We start from the raw sequence: 17,500 nt of genomic DNA on the forward strand, positions 1-17,500 counted from the left end.
ATTGGTTATACTTCCACATGTGAAATAGCTGTACGCCATTCTGATTGGCTGTATAAGCCTTTTCCACATGTGAAAATAAAGCGTATAGATTTGTACAAATGAGCTTTATGGAATAAAATTCTCATGTTATGTGTAATAAAAAAGTGTATGAAACTAAAGAGCTGTGTTGCGTTAAGCTTGTTCATCGTTGTAGTGTAGTGCATGGTGAAGACTCACTGAGCACTAAAGATCAGGAGGGTCCGAGTTCAAGTTCCGCTTAGTGCATGGTACGGTTCTTTGATCCCTTACTATGTTGTATTGTTTAGACTGAATGGATAAGTGTATGACTACAGAAACCAATAAGATGTTACGAAACATTCAGAAGATGTGTTGAGATGCATAAGACAGAGCTTGAGGGAAGGTATAGGTGTTTTCAATCCTTTTTTTTTTTGAGGGGGGGGGGGGGTTAATGGCTACTTTTAACTAAGAAGAGCTTATATTCAACCTAGGTAAAATGAAGATCTCCAATTTAACCTACGTAAAAGCGGATTTGACCGACAACAGCTACCATTGGTTGGAAAAGCACTCTGAGAAACTCTAACCGCTTCAGCTGAGGCAAGATGGGGTTGACATGTTTGATATCAGTTATTTCATAGCAACCGAGTAAGGTCTACTCACCAGGATGAAGCCTACTATTGCGATGATAACCCCAACAGCAATGCAACCAATGGCTAATGCTACAATAGCTTCAGTCGACATTCTTTTGAACCAATTATTTTCTTTTAGATGCTCCTCTTTGTTTTTCTTATTGATATAATCACAGTTTGGCTGTTCTCCAGGCACTGAAAAATGCAAATCATAAGACATTAGTATTACTTTGAGAGCAGTTGCATTATAAGTAATGGCAGGCCATCGATGAACCCTTTTGCTGACTTTCGCAAAGTTTGAGGTCATCCTCGTCTCCAGGGTATCTCATCTCACCATTCTTCGTGGAAGACGATTTGTTTCGAGATCTGTCCTGCCGTCTACACTAGCCCCTCCTCGAAAGCTCTTCCCCTCTTGTGATTAGTACGTTTTTTCCAAAATATGTAATTTAGTAAGAGGGTATTTACTGTTACACTTGTGACTTGTGTCTTCGGCCAGGCTTGTCATTCTACAGCGTTATTTCTCTTAAACATATATGGTATAGTTGTTCAAATTAAACTATATCAGAAACACATGCGGAGTAAGATTTCACAAACTGGGGCCAGTTGATTGCTTGAAGCCTGGTTAGCACTAAACGTTGGTTAAGAGGCATCAGAACCTATAGGTTTCCATGGTATTTAACGCTGCCGGTCAGCGCTAACCATACTTGGAGCAACCCGGGCCTGGCCTAAACGCAATAGAGCGACTTTCGAATGTCCTTGAAAAAGTGTTCGCTATTTGTTTCACGAACCAATGTTTGGCAAGATTAAAACAAAGCTTCTCCATATTCCCTCCAAGGAAACATCTAATATGGCGTAAACAGTACGATTGCCCAATCACATTACTGCATTTCAAATGACGTCAAAGCCTAACCTTCCAGAAAGTTCCATGGAGAAATGACATCGTTTGTATCCGCGTTCACCAAGCCAATGAAAATTCGCGCTCGTTTGTTTTTGTTCGATGAGCCAATTAAATGCTTTGCATTTTTGCTTACGTTCTGTTTTTCGTTATTTTTCAAGGTCATATAAAGGCGCTCTAAGAGCAAGCTACTGTACCTTCTTTTCCTCTGAAACAAACGTTTGAGCTAGCACAGTAACGCGTCTTTAAAGGTACATCATCTTTGTCGTACTGGCACCAGTGACAACTGACAATACCTTCACAGGTCTCTGAGCTAGTTCTTGCGCTACAGTGGGGATCGAAGCACTTTTGTAAGCCTGACTTGCGATTATCGCATTCATTACTGCGATTAGGCGGACCGAAATAAGTTGGAACAAACGCTTGAGGCGCAGGAGGTGGGCAGATTGGAAGGCTGAAAGCATTCAAAACAAGTGTAGGTAAGTTATGACACAGCTGGATAAATGAAATGTTGTATTTTTTGTTATAGTTATGTGCATGAACTCGAACGCTTTAGCTCAAGTGTTACGACTGCAGTACAAAATGTTACCAGTGTTACAACATGAAAATTACTATCATCTTTTTGATTACAAACTCGATTGGATCAAGATCACGATTACGATTCGTATGGCGATCCCGAACACGATCTTTATCTCGACCCCGAACATAATCACAATCGCAATCACAATCACTCTCACACCGGTCACAAATTAATAGTATACTTTGAACAAACCTGCTGTTGGGGAACTGACTGAGACAATAATTGAATTGCAGCGGGGAGGTGCAAGGGCATTCACACTTTGGGGACAAATAAGAACATTTGCGATCAGAAGAACAGGAACACGACTCTGCAACACAAAACATCGAATCCCTGACGGCCACACCTGCAAAGAAATGTCGAAGTATAACATCAGTTTAAGTCATACTAGCCTAGACAATACGAAAGGTTTCTTTCTATGTGGCACACTAAGAGATGCAGTTATTCAACATCAAAAGCTTAGTGGTTTAAACTTCCAAATACAACATGAAGGTTTTGTGTGTTTTTTATTTAGTCGTTTGGGCAGGCTGAATTTTTGGCAGCTTTAAAGCGAATGTGGACTTGCCTCTATACCCACCCCCTCCCCCTTCCCAATGCACTCACAAAAGACAGTCACAACACCTGGGACTCCATCCTCTACTATTCTCGAAAAGCGTGTGGGTTCTACGGCGAATTTATGAACTTGGAAGATATTTGTGATACGGGTGCCTGCGGTTTATAGTCCTTATCCGAAAATATTAATCCCATCTGAGACTTACGTTTATCTGTGTTTATTTGCTCATGAAATATAGTCAGCATCATTAGCATTTCTTAGAGATAAACTTTATCTTTGAGGAGATTTTCGGGAATCCATGAGAAAAGAGAAATTTCCATGTGTCACGCTTCTTTTGTTTTCAAACCACGAGCATCTTACTTGACATGCGCAAGCTAAAGCATGGACATACTTAAACACGAGTGCATTTGGCTATGATGCATGCGGGAGTTTGAAGAACATAAAAAGGTACAAGAACTATGAGTGAGAGTTTCTCGAGAGTCAGTTTAGCATTTTACTCACCCCCCAGATGTTCCGAGTTAATCATAAAAATTACAATTCCTCCATTGTGATTGATTTAAAAAACTCACGGAGTGGTTTTTAATTAAGTGTCGAAAGTAATTAATTGCTTTGGTTTATAATTACTTCACTCAATGATTGGTTCAAAGTTCTCGCGCCAATTTTTCAACCAATCATAAGTGAAACCAAAACCAATCGTTGCTTGCGCGTGCACATTTTTCCGCGCTTTTGTGTCGGCTACGTCTAATTTCTTCGAGTTTTGATTGGTTTACCGGATTGTCTCCGTCCTTTTTGATTGGCCAAAGTAATAACTTTGGTTTTGGTTTTTCGACACTCATTTGAAAAACGCTCTATTTTCCACAAATTCACAGTTCAATAAGACAATCACATTCAAAGTTGTTGTTCAAATCAACCAATCACAATCTTGGTTTCAATCACAATAGAAACAGTGTACAGACTGGGGCTTTCTTTCTTTCTTTCTTTCTTTCTTTCTTTCTTTCCTTCCTTCCTTCCTTCCTTCCTTCCTTCCTTCCTTCCTTCCTTCCTTCCTTCTTTCTTTCTTTCTTTCTTTTTTTTCTTTCTTTCTTACTTTCCTTTTTTCTTTCCGGGCGGCATTAAACAATTTACGCCTCCTTTTTCAGTCTTTTAATGCAAATTTTCCCTTTCTTTCATAACTTGGCTCTTCTTCTTCTTTTCTCGGAAATTGTAATTTTTATGATAAATTGGTAACTAAAGAGGACTTCGTGTCGTTGACTTCGGTTTGTAATCAAATTCATTTGTTATCATTCGCATGATTACAGACCGAATTGGACTCCACTCAGTCGTAGTACCATTACTAATCATAACCCTTTTTAAGCACAGACTAATATCTAAAAAATCAGGCTTGAAATGAAATTTATAATTTACGAAAGAGGCAGGTCGAATTTGTAATAAATAGTGTCCTCAATGTTCGTTTATTATGCACGATCAATGACGAGAAATTATCATTACATTGGTGTTTGCCTTGTTGAAATTTTCAGAAATTTAACATTAAAGTGATTGACATACCTATGTATGCATTTGTTCCCATGATTTTCGACAGCTGATACTTGCTGCAACTATCACCATTGTTTAGTTCGTTCACAAATCCTTTTGGCAAATCAACTTCATAAAAACTCTGTTCCTGGATTTCTTTCAAATTACGACACTGTCTTTTTCTCAGATATCCTCTGCTTATTAAGTGCTCGGCAATGTTCTTCTCTTTCTCCGTAATATGCACATATTCGACATCTGCTGCTGAAGCTGTCGACAGTAAAAAGTCTTCGTGCATTATCAGGAAGCCAGCGTCATTCATGACAAAACAGAAGTATGTCTTTATATCTTTACATATTGGATACACTTTGGTCAGTAGACTGAAAAATAACCAAAAAGGAAAATTCAGAACGGTGTCATACTATGATACGCGGACGCCTGTCTGGATGATGCGCCTTGGGGGAAACGCAAGTCAGTTCTTTTCCTTTTTTGTTCATGAGGGATGTTTTGTTCTCCCCCCTCCTTTCCTCTGTGGGGGAGTGCCAGGCACTAGACGCGGACAAGAACAAAAAGCCTCTTCGTTCTCGCAAAGCCGAATTCCTTCGCACCGTGTGTCTCTTCATCTTTCGCTTCGAACGTCTACCTTGCAGACTAGTCTAAAGTCAACTTTCTTTCTTTGTAAAAAGCTACAATCCTGGGAAAACATTGAAAAAAAAGTCTAAACATTTTTGTCTAGGATCTAGGATTGCTTCAGAAGCTTAAATGGTGAGGCGAGACATTGCAACGGGCCAAACAGGAAAATAATGATTCTACAAACAGGAAGAGGTTCCTGACTATTTGCGTAACGTTAATAATCTGCGCTGTGGAACTTTAATATCACTTAAATTCTGGTCATTACCTGTAAAAATATGTCAGGGGAAAATCGGCGCCCATTACTCCCAACACATCGTCATTTGTGTGGTGAGCATAGCTCGGTTCGCCAAGAAAAATCGATCGAGCTGCTGTTATTACCACCCCTGCTCCTTGAATGTCAGAGCTTAAAGCGTCGAAATATGGTGTTGTAAGCGAAACTAAACCTGTATTAGCCAAAGCGGTGTAATACCTGCGAACAAGAATACATCATGGTGTTAATTTAACAACCTTCCTTTCATGTCATGGAAAGATTTGGCCTGCCGAATCAAACAAAATCAGATTTTGTAGCAACTATAAAGAAGGACTATAAAACGCATGCCCTGTCTCACAAAGCCTTTTTACAAACTCCGTAGGACGTTAAATATCTAACAAACTTTTAAAAAGAGCATAGGAGAAAGTTCAGCAAAACATGGCCGACTTCGCAGTAACGTCTCTAAGAGGCTTATGGTTTATGAGGACACGTAAGTCTAAAACTGTCATTAGTCAAAGAGGACTTTGTCGAGAGTTGGAGGATGTAGATGTTGAAATCTGTAAACTCAAAACGAACTATTTATGGCAGACGCGCCATTATTTTCCGCCTGTCATGTTTGTCGCTTCATCATCATCATCATCATCATCATTTATTGCAATATTTACAAAAGGTTGAAGCACGGTTCCCACCCGAAAATAGCTAAGTTAATCTAGTATTTTAAGTCAAAGCCTTCTTTATATTTCAATGTTAGCAGATTGTCACAGAATTGTAGACCGCGAAAAAGGGTTCTATTTTGTGTAATTATCTTTTCATTCTATATTAAAGTGGTATTAAAGGAAGACAGGCCTTTTCCTATTTGCCATTGATATCGAGATCCATCGTGACGACTTCTAGGTTTTGTCGACATCAGGATATAATTATTATCGTTATTTTCCTTATCGGTATCCTTTATTGCTGTCGTCGTCACCACTAATGCTGTTAATTTACCACCATCGCCAGTGGCCCCATCCACCATCTTCTCCTTTTTATCATCATCAGCGTTATCAACACCGTCGCCATCGGGGAGTTTCAGCACGCGACATTTTTGGCCGCGTACGGCAACTGGAAGTGAGCTGTTTTCCCTTTTAACTTGTCTTGTAACTACCACCTTTATATTGCTAAATATCTGTCCTCCATTAGAGATGATTAGGTTAAAATCTGGGAGACAATACTGTCCCGGCATGTGAAATGTTCATTTCCGGTTACCGTCTACTGTTCAAAAACGTCGCGTGCTTAAACTTCCCATTTATCAGGGGCGCTTTTTAGCCACGGACGGCAATTAGAAGTGAGTTGTTTCCCTATTTAACTTGTCTTTACACTACCACATTTGTATTGTTAAGTATCTTTTCACTAGTAGAGATGATTAGTTTGAAAATCTAGGAGAGGCCACTGTCCTGGCATACGAAATGTTCACTTCGGTTTCCGTCTCTGGCTCAAAAATGTCGCGTGTTTAAGATCTCTGTTATCATCATTATCTTCATCACCATTACCGTCATCCATAAACATCATCATCTCCATAATTATTAGCACCACATCATCAAAAGTGTAAAATCTTCGTCATCCCAGAGTTCTGACAGCTTTCCAATGATCTCATCAATATAAATATAAATAAATATTGCTAGTGCTAATCACCCTTACTTGCAGTCGAAGACTGAATTGCGAAGGGCGCGGCTCACGACATCGGGCTGAAAGCATACAAAGGCGCCTCTGGCTGCCGCTATACAGTCCATGTTTGATGTCGGAGCACAGCACCACAGCTAGATGTCAATTAGCTGTGAGTCGATTTTGATGAGGGAGGAAAACCGGAGTACCCGGAGAAAAACCCTCGAGTCAGGTTGAGATCGACTGAAACTCAGCCCACATGCTGGCCAAGGCCAGAATTGAACCCCGGCTCGCAGTGGTGGGAGGCCCGATAGATAACCACTAAGCCACCCTGACTCCAATCAATGAGTTAAGGAAAATGCTTTTACGTTTAAAAAGTAGTCATTTATAAACCAAAAATTTTACAGTGTAGAGGACTGAATAAAGATGAAACTAATGATTTATTTACCATGGCCTTTGTCTGTGATCATAACCTTTTTCTGACACAGTGCCTGGTGATATCCGGAAAACGCCATTTGAGGTCCCAATGTATCTCCAAACCAAATATTGTGTGAGCTCAGTTTTATCACGTAACCACAAATCTTCAACTTTCCACGTGGCAATCACAGTGTCACGTATTCCTGGTCTCAGTCCTGGATTATGAACTTTCCCAGTGTCGTCCATCATGTAAGCGTTTAGTCGCTTTACGTCTTCCGGTGTCAAGTCCTTGCCAATGTAGTTATAAGTATCCGTGTAAGCATCGGCTGCAAATTTTACCGTTGTTTCGTCTGCAAAGCAATCATTAATATTGACGTTTCGCGTTTTCATTAAGGGTGGGAGAAGTCAGACCAATGTTGTGAAACTTCCTGGAGCTTCAAAATCTGGCCAAGACAAAGAAGCATTAGGGGTTACTCTTCCACCAGTTATCATGCATTGTCAGAAAGCCCTAACGAGCATTACCACCCTATTCCCCCCACGACCTAGTTGTTACAGGATATACTTACCTTTAGTAGCCAATAATCCAAAATGGGAGCATGATCTTTGTGGCGGATCCAGATCGATTCGGTGATATTTGAACTTGTACCCTGGTGAAATGAGAGCATAAGATAGAACACCACAAAATTAGAGAAGTTTTAAGTCCACCATGGAAGTACTACCGTTTCCTGTGGCCACGATCCTCTTGGTCAGCCAAAGGAACAACAATTTTTAGCTCACTTGCGCAGTCGTAGTGGTACGGTAGTGGTTGCAAAAATTGACATAAACTGAACGTATTTCGAAAACTGGTCAAAGGTCGTTATTGCAAGTGTTCAGGTGCTGTCCTAAAGAATAGCGGGCTCTGGAGATTGCCAACTTTGAGTCGTGTCAAGAGAAAATGAGGGGACAGAGAGGGAGGCTCCCGGTCCAGCCCTTGGGATATGTCATGTCCACAAAAGTTATTTTTAAACGAGCGAAAGACATTGTTTTAGCGGGTCTGTCTTCCGAGACGTTCGCATGCAGGCCAACCTCGGTCTGGTGTTTGAAAGAAAAGCAAATATTTCATGTCATGGCGGACGAAGTGGACTTGACGTCTGCATGCGGACGTCTCGGAAGACAGACTTCCGCTCGTCTAAAAATAACTTTCGCGAACTTGACATATCCCGGCCAACGCCCTGAGCCTCCTTTTCGGTCCCCTCATTTTCTCTTGGTCGTGTGTAAAGGCCCGAGCAATGGCTTCGATATTTGCTTCAAAATCCGTTCCACTTTGTTGAACAACGACGTTGAAACCGTTTTTACGTCACAAACTGTTTTGCATTCCTGTTTTCAAAGGAATTTTGCATTGCAAAGTAGTTTGTGACGTAAAATCGAGAATAGGCCCATGCCTCTCACATCACGGTCGTGGGTCTAGTTTTGATAACTTTGCACGTCTTGCCCGGCATATAAAAAACGAAATTGTGAGGTAAGAATGGTAAAACATGTTTGCTTTTGGTGACTTTAGGTGCACTTTAAGGTCATTACCTTTGGGCAACTGGAGAGGGGTCAGCTCATCTTTAGCCTGTGAAACTGGGACAACAACTCCAAGTGTAAATTCAGTTTCTTCTAACTGGGTCCAATAGTACGTTGAGTTCACATTTCGTACTGTCACTCCTTCTTGCGGTGCGCTCCCTCTTGGTAGACATCTCGTAGACAAAAGGGTTTTGGATTCTTTTCTATTACTATAAAGGAAGAAATGGAGAATTGACAAGGGTTTTTTGCCTAGTTTTAACAGCCCTTATGCGTGATGACGTCTGATCAGCTAATTTCACCACCAAGCCTTGAGCTTAATCCCAAAGGAAGAAACGTGTTGTGTAGAGACCTGGCTTCTCAGTTGATGACAGCGGAAGTGATCACTTCACATACTAATGCGTATTCCGTTAAAACATTTTCAAGAATAATCATAAAATGATCGATTGGTTATCGGACAGTTCGATAAGCCAATCACACTCAAAGTTGTAGTTTAAACCAACCAATCACAACCTTGGTTTCACCTTGTGATTGGACAGTTGTTGTACACGTCATCAAGCGCGCCCTAGTTGTGCGTACTTGAATCATTTATCTTTTTCCAGAGCTATTTAAAAAAAATAAGTTGAGCAGATTAAGCTATAAAAATTTTATCACCGTCATCTCCACATATTTTGTCATATATACAGTTAATTGATACCGATAGGACTTCGTTTCTTACAATTCAGGGAGTAATCGCGCTCGAAATTTCAAATATTTTGCTATTACAAATTATTGCAATTTTTGGTTTTTTTGTTTTGTTTTTCATGGTTAAATTTAAGGTCTTTTTGCAGTGGACATTTCTCAACAGCAACTGCTAATCGTGTCTTTGGAAAATTCAGAATTCCTCTCTTGGTAACCAATTGATTGAGAAACCATAATGGCCGGTCTCATTAAACAAAAAGAACAAAAAATCAAAATCATACATGGTAATGGCGTTAAATACGTCATTGAATTCTGGTTCAGGTTCCAACGCTCGTATGTCCAAATAAACCGGGTCTTCATATGCACCGGAGGGAGCTGGTAACAAAGGATGAACGACTGTTCTTCCAAGTCTATTCGTCATAAACGCATAAGCACCGTGCCCTTGATTTTGAAACAGGGAGATATCTGATGTCAGGTCTTCGATGTTGATATCAGTGCCAGTAACTCCGATAAAGTTACCGTTGTGATAACAGGGAAGAGTAATCGATATCAGAAGTCCTAAAAACAGAGAGAAGGAAAAAAACATTGGCAAAGGAGAAGTGAAAGGCTGATCAAATTTTCATTTTAATTAACGGTGTCACATTTTTGCTGTATCACATTGCAACCAATTTTTTCGTTCAAATTGTAACTTCCCATTAGAAAAACACCATTACTTGTAACACTGTGACCCTGATGAAAAAAGGCAATGCCTTTCGAAACGTTGTTAAATACGACAGATAATCCTTGATCACTGTTTGATCAGCTTTTCACTTCTCGTTTGCTAAAATAGTTATACGCTTATTAGATCCTTCACCAGGATCGACCATTCTCGTCACCAGAGCCTCCGGTCGACTCAAGGCTCTGGGAAAGTCTGCGTAGCAGAACATGCGCCGTAGGGTTCTTACAGCCAAAAATTGGCCATTTGAACCTTACGGCGCCTGCTCAATCCTCGTGCTAACGTGAATGCACCAATTAGAGACGCTTTTGATTGTTCTTCACGAAAACCAATGAGAAGACACTTTGTTTCAGGGTTCCCCAGAGCTCTTCTCTCCCTCGGTCAAGAGAAGAGCTCTGGGGTCGAGATTGCAGGATCGATCATCCGATGCTTCTTTTTTGTTATGTTGGTCCTTGCTACTACAATTTAGTTAAAAAATGTTGAACTGGAGTTTAAAGATCACATACAAGATCAAGAATATTCAAACGCTTCGTTTATTTATGTACTTAACATAATATCGCGTTTCTGATTAGTCAATGACGAATGCATAAATAGGTAAAACAGTGCAATACAGAAGTTAGTATAGAAACAGTGATGGAGTAGTTTTTTTTGAGCATATAATAAATAAAATCATGTGAACTTTGTCGTGCATCTCGTCATTGATCGTTACTAGTTATGTTTTGAAAGTTCTCAAATTGCACTCAACTACGGCTCTTACAGTTTTGAGAACTTTAAGAACACTGATCATTCGTGCACATAAATCACGAAATAGGCCAGAATTCGAAAATGGCCTATTCACTCGCGTTCACACGATTCCTACACATATAGTTCTGTACCTGTGCCAAAAGCGTCAACGTATGGGACAGAGACCACAGGTTGATGAAGCTGTTTCACGGATCCAAAGAGGTCAGCGGTATAATATGTGGCCATTTCACTTCTGAGAGTTGATAAATCCTGCACGTGTGTGAACTTTCCAGGCTAAGGACACAACGTGACACAGTCAAAACGTACAGAAGTTAATTAAGATTTTTAAAAAGGTCAGAATGCCTTCTTTTTATGTGAAAAAAAAAATACAAAACAAAAAAACCAAAAAATCACGGTGACACACGCTAACACTAACCGGGTGTGGCCAACACATCACGCATGCACACAACCATTTTAACCGGTCAATTGACAGCCATGGACAGCAATCTCGACCCCAGAGCTCTTCTCTTTTTCGCATCAGAGCTCTGGGGGAACCCTGATACGAAGTATCATAACATTGGTTTTCGTCAAGAACAATGAAAAGCTTCTCTGATTGGTGCATTCATGTTAGCACGAGCATTGAGCAGGCACCGTAAGGTTCAAATAGGCAATTTTTGGCTATAAGAACCCTACGGCGCCTGTTTTCCTGCATAGAGTTTCCCAGAGCCTAGGGTTATGCGCAGACATAAAATCCGAGGCTCTGGTGACGAGAATGCCATGGACAGCGGTTTCGGCCTTGCTGGACCTCATCTGCATGGCGTAGCTAACATACCAGGCGGGTGTTTTAGGCACTCTCTCTTAATGTGATCCACCTTCCCACACGCTTACCGTGGGAGAACAGTTTTGCTGTTCCCAATCCAGCTTACCACATTTCTTGTATGTGGAGCTACCAGTTAACCTATTGACTCACAAGAGTTCTTCATTGACGAGTAAAATCGTCTGGCGTTAGACGGCATGGGCCGGGTCAAAGGGCCAAAGGGTCAAAGGGTAAAAGAGGCGCCCAAAACGTCCCTCTGGTATGTCAGCTACGCCATGCTGATGAGGCGCAGCAAAAGCTGTGCATGGCTGCCAATTGTCCAGGCGAAATGGTTGTGCGCATGCGTGATGTATTGGCCGCACCGGGTTGATGATATCGAGTGTCACGGTTGCTCTTTTTGTTTTGTTCACTTCGTTTTATGTCGAGAACGTGCAAGACTATTACGTGATATGTGTTATTCCCTAGCCTGGCTTTGAGCGAGTGTCGAAAGAGGACGTTTGAAGAAGCTCGTTGTTCAGCTGTGCTTTTACTTTCATTCAATTGAGGATTGTGAACTTTAAATCTGGTTGTTTTGCTCTAGTAATTCATTTGGTGTATTGGCCTTTAAAAGGAAATTGGAAACTTCTAAGTGTCCTGTAGACGACCTGTTTTCTTGAGTAGTTTACAATTAACGCAGTAAAACCAGCGAAATAGCTTTGGCATACATCAGGCGCATCTTCATAAATCAAGTGACAAACCAAATACATGTAGCTGGTGCTTGCTGCGGGTAAATCACAATATCATCAATGACACTTTTGCTTGGATTTGGATAAAAATTCGGCGCGGATTCTTAAGCCAACGCAATCACGCACGCTCCATTACAAAGATACCCACATGAAAGGTTTGTAAAAGTTCTAACTATCATGTATTCAAAAATTTACCGTTATGTCCCCAACAGAGGAATCTGATGACACGTTATATCTAGCAGTGTTTTGCTTGGCGATATCTTGAAGAATTTCTCGTGTCTTCTGATCAATGCTACCAAACCCAAACGTAAGAATTACTACTGAATTATTGAGTTGAAAATTCATGTCTCTGATGGTTTGGAATAAAGGTTTTAGTTTCTCGTCCTCGGAAGGTGCTCCATCCGTTAAAAATAATATAACTCGTTTCCTTTGTTTGCCAGCGTCATCAGTGATGGATGCTTTCAGAAGATTAAACGCTTTTTTGACAGCTGGACGGTAACGTGTAGTTCCTAAAGAAACAAGAACACAAAGATATGTTTACTTGATTATTATCGTGGTTGATTTGTAATAATAATAATAATAATAATAATAATAATAATAATAATAATAATACTAATAATAATAATACTAATAATACTAATAATAATAATAATAATAATAATAATAATAATAATAATAATAATAATAATAATAATAGTAATAATAAAGGGTACTCAAGTCTAAGTTGAATGGTGTAATTAAATAACCGCTATTAACTCAAGAGCAGTGAATATAATTCGGTATGGAGCAGGTGTAGTCAAATAGACTAAGGATTACCTTAGGAGCTAAGATAGAAAGACTAGGAAGTTGTTAACGATTTACAGGGCATTTCATCCCCAAGGTGACGGGGATAGACTATACGTGATTAGCATCACCCAACTAGTGGACTAATGCAAATCCTGCATTTTAATTGGCTACGCTACTGGAGGACTATTAGTAATGGTCCTCGACTAGCGAAAAGCGTCTAATTGTTAAATAGACGTAAAGGAGGAAGAGGGCTGGTAAGTGTCGAGGATTGAGTAAATATGGAGATTGCTAACCTTAAGAACTACAGATCCATCAAAGCGAAGAAAAGTTGATTCAGCATTAGAACATCTTGGGTGATGAAAAGGAGAAAACGGATATCAGCAAAGGGAGCATTCGTATCGTAGCAATAACTTACACGGTAAGTTCTTTGTGGTGACAGAAATTAAAACATCAGGGGAGGTAAAAGCTGGAAATGGCGGCAGAGTAGCGGTTTGAAGAGAGAGACTAAAGGTTTCATAGCCATTAAGGACAAACAACATTAAGAGGGTTATAGACAAGGCAGCCGTAGACTGATGAAAAATGCAGAATGTGAGGACAAGGAGAAGAAAGAGTATCCCATAAAGTAGTATCTGAATGCCCAAAAGGAAGGAAAAAAAGAACTGGACAAGAAGCGACAAAGTAGTAGTACACTAGCTGGGAGCAATGCCATACCTGCCAACCCCCAGAGTACAAAAATCTGGAGACATCTAAAAATCTTTGCATTGTAAGAATGTCATGTTCGACAATATCTGAATACTCTCCGAAAATCACCCGAAGCCCTTCCGAATTTTCCCGACGTTTCTCGGTTAGAACAGCAATTGCTATTGTTCCCATAACCGCGCCAACTTTCTACCACGTATTGTGCAATTTGATTGGCTGATTTCTGACCAATTACGGTACTTGTTAAATATAGCCTATATCAATTTGATTGCTCCTTTTTACGTTTTCCGAACCAGAACAGCTCAAATGAGAGAACTAGAATCCACTTCTAGTTTTATTTTCCTTTTTGACATCTCGAAGATAACGAAATTAATGAACAAATGTTGAAAAAGGTAGGTATTTCCCGGGAGATTTGGTGCTCTAACCAGGAGACCGGGAGATTTGATGAAAAACTTGGAGACTCCCGGGAAAACCGGGAGAGTTGGCAGGTATGTAAATGTAGAATGTTCAACTTTCCCTCCTCTGAAAAGTGGTATGACCATAAAGTAGAGCAGGTGCTGGAAAGTGAAGATGTGAAAATTTTATGAGACTGTACACTTCAAACAAATAAGGTAGTGGAACATTCTCGACCTGACATCGTAATTCTGCACAAAAGACTGAGAGAATGTGCGTTGGTAGACATCGCATGCCCTTTTGATACGAGGGTAAAAGAGAAAGAACAGGAAAAACTTAAAAATACAATGATCTGATTTCCCTTATCCTTGACTTGTTTTCAATTTTTAACAATTCATAAATTTTGCTAATGCTGCTTGGAAAGTCAAACATGTAAAAATGATTACGGAAACAAGAGATCTCCAGAGTCGTTTCGGTGTGGAAGCCTTGTGTTTGGCGGAATACAGCAAAAAAAATACGCCGTAAACTGTTCAAGTAGAAAAATACTGCTCTTCTTACCATGGGGACTGAGTCCATTGACGTAGTCTTTTAAGCATCTGATGTTGGCTGGTATTGCTAGTGCAAGCCGTTGACCGTAACATGTACTTTGCCCGCCATTGGCACCAGGTGTTGATACATCAGAACTGAATGACACAATTCCAACCTTGCAAATAGAAACCATGACACACATCAGTAAAGCATTAGCCACGTTGATTGATTGATTGATTGATTGATTGATTCCTTGTTTGACTAAGATTGGCTCTGATTGGCTCGCTGACTTACTGACTGGTTGATTGAAAGTAACAGCAATTAAGCAATAGAGGACTTTTTCCGTGTTTACATGGAAAAAAAACACGGAAAAAAGTCTGCTATTACTTTTATAAAATATTTCTCAAAAATAATTCGACAAATAAAGGAAAATGCTGTTTTTTTTTCAGTACTTCTTTATTGTAACAGATTTTCTTGATACACGTTCATATTTTCTACCAGCGAAATCAAAACGCTCGTCTGACAACACATAACCGACCAAATTCGTGTGATGTCACAGCCATGTTTACATGCTCTCATCTAGACACAGCTATTGACCAATAAAAGTACGCGTGCTTTCCTAATTATTTTAAAAATGAATGCAATGCTTTTGTGGAACCAGATGTCCCCAACACCAATACGGGAGCGGAGGGACGGGAGAGAAGGGTAAGCGATGCAAAAGAAGAAGAAGAAGCCTAAATTTTATTCCATCAGATATTTAATTTGACAAAAATACCTTTTTTTCAAAGGTCAAATGAAATGAACAGTTTTCAAACAGTTATACAGGAAAAACGGATCGATGTAATACTAGATTGATCGATCGATCGATGGATTGATTTTTATTTGATAATTCATCGTTGATTGACAAATCACCTGATCTTTTGGATTCATTGTGTCCAGCACTGCGTTTGCAGCTTCTTTTGCAATATACATTTTCGGGCCGGTCATAGACGCGCTGGTATCTATAAGCAACACCACGTCTTTGGCTTCAGGGGTTGCAGTTTCCACGTAAAAAGGTCTGTATCGAGGATCATATTTTGTACACTCCTCTTTGTCATCGTAGACAGGAAAGTTGGTCATCACGCCTTCTTCAGATCCAAAGTATTGCCATTTGATGAAAGGATAAGCTTTTGATATTAGCTTCATTTCGCTGAAGACACCTTCGTCTAAGAAGACAGGATTTGGTGAAGCAGTTCCAGAAATTTTCAAACACATGTTTTCGAGATCGACTTTGAATCGGAAATTGGCATTGTATTTTAGCTTGGATTTATCAGCTTTGCAGCATTCCTTGGCAGGTTTGGCGTTCCCCGCCCTCTTGTAAGAGGCTTCTACCGCTTCTTTTAACCTCCTTGCGACTTTAAATCTCGATTTGAACTTATCAGCAAGCTTAATGGATGTTTGAGTTGTAATGTCCTCTCCGTTAAGAGTTTTCTTGTGGTATTGAAGACCGTTAAAATACACCTAACATAAAAAAAAAACACACAAACAAAACATATTAATTAAATAACTAGACAACTAGACCTGCTTCTAAGTAAGGCACCTCCCCATACACATGCAATGTGAGGACGTCCTTGCTGTCAACCCCCACATTTTTATATAGAGCTCCTGCGCAAACTTATAGCCGTACCAATACGTCTTTCTCCAGTTGGAAGGAGTCCGGTGGGGGGGGGGGGGGGGGGAATGACTCTAATGAGGTGAATAATGGGGTTGCATTTTCAACAGAGTTCCCGACAGAGTTACTAGAATGGGGTCGCAAATTGTCGGCATTTTGGGGGGCAAGAAATTCTGGCTATAGTGGGATTTAAAAATGGAAAGATTCGCGTAGGCGCTGTTGATTTTAATTTTTACAAGTTACATTACATTTCGTTTTGAAATTACAGTTAAAAGGCTTTATGTATGGTTTATGCATAAACAGAAAGTGACTAAGTTGGGGTCGCTAAAATTACATTTACCCAAAAGTGACTAGGACGGGCTTTATAATTGGTCATAAAATTAGCTGGGGTGGGGGTTCTGAGAGGGAGGCCAGCGGCACATACCCAGCGGAACCAACGACAGATCAGTGTGATTCAGTAGAAGGTAATGATGTTTACTCCCCACTGCAATGCATCACATCCTGTAGAGGGTTTAAACTTGCCTGTATTAATGTTAATAGTCTATGTAAACACATTGATGAAATTCGCTATATTTTAATCAATTCTCCTTTGGAAGTGCTAGCCATTAACGAATCTAAGCTTGATGGCACTATTTCTGATACTGAAGTATATATTCCTGGCTATATTATAATCCGCAAGGACCGTAGCCGGTCAGGTGGTGGTGTTGCTCTCTATATCAGGGAAAATCTGTCGTACACAAACAGAATTGACCTTGTGCCCGACACTTTGGAAATGATCTGTGTAGAGATAAATCTTCCTCACAGCAGGTCATTTCTAGTCAGCACTTGGTATAGACCACCGAGCGCGGAGATGCAGGTTTTTGACGAATATGAAAAATTTGTCCAGCGTTGTGATATCGAACATAAGCAACTGATTCTCATGGGGGATATTAACTCTGACTATGCCAAAACACCCCTTGATGTACATACTCGAACCCTGCAGTTCATATCCTCAGTTTATCAGTTTGAGCAACTAATCAAAGAGCCCACCAGAGTTACTAAATCCTCGGCCACTACTATTGATTTAATTCTTACAAATATGGTCGACAATATAGCAACCTCTGGAGTTATTCACCTAGGGATTTCAGATCACAGTCTAATTT

At 40.1% G+C, this 17,500-nt stretch overlaps 1 protein-coding gene across 1 annotated transcript in view; it reads right to left on the reverse strand.

Moving 5' to 3' along the window:
* Positions 1-17,500, reverse strand: part of LOC138011414 (VWFA and cache domain-containing protein 1-like) — a 45,005-nt gene that overhangs the window by 5,283 nt on the left and 22,222 nt on the right. The window contains exons 2-14 of the mRNA XM_068858396.1: positions 15,620-16,207; positions 14,738-14,882; positions 12,497-12,810; positions 10,912-11,053; positions 9,603-9,879; positions 8,656-8,852; positions 7,665-7,745; positions 7,130-7,448; positions 5,056-5,259; positions 4,194-4,537; positions 2,291-2,441; positions 1,719-1,972; positions 658-821 (exon numbers count right to left, since the gene is read on the reverse strand). Of these exons, the coding sequence (XP_068714497.1) occupies positions 658-821; positions 1,719-1,972; positions 2,291-2,441; positions 4,194-4,537; positions 5,056-5,259; positions 7,130-7,448; positions 7,665-7,745; positions 8,656-8,852; positions 9,603-9,879; positions 10,912-11,053; positions 12,497-12,810; positions 14,738-14,882; positions 15,620-16,207 (3,180 nt within the window). The remainder of the gene's footprint in view (positions 1-657; positions 822-1,718; positions 1,973-2,290; positions 2,442-4,193; positions 4,538-5,055; positions 5,260-7,129; positions 7,449-7,664; positions 7,746-8,655; positions 8,853-9,602; positions 9,880-10,911; positions 11,054-12,496; positions 12,811-14,737; positions 14,883-15,619; positions 16,208-17,500) is intronic.

Source organism: Montipora foliosa, chromosome 7 (assembly GCF_036669935.1).
Source record: "Montipora foliosa isolate CH-2021 chromosome 7, ASM3666993v2, whole genome shotgun sequence".
Taxonomy (NCBI): domain Eukaryota; kingdom Metazoa; phylum Cnidaria; class Anthozoa; order Scleractinia; family Acroporidae; genus Montipora; species Montipora foliosa.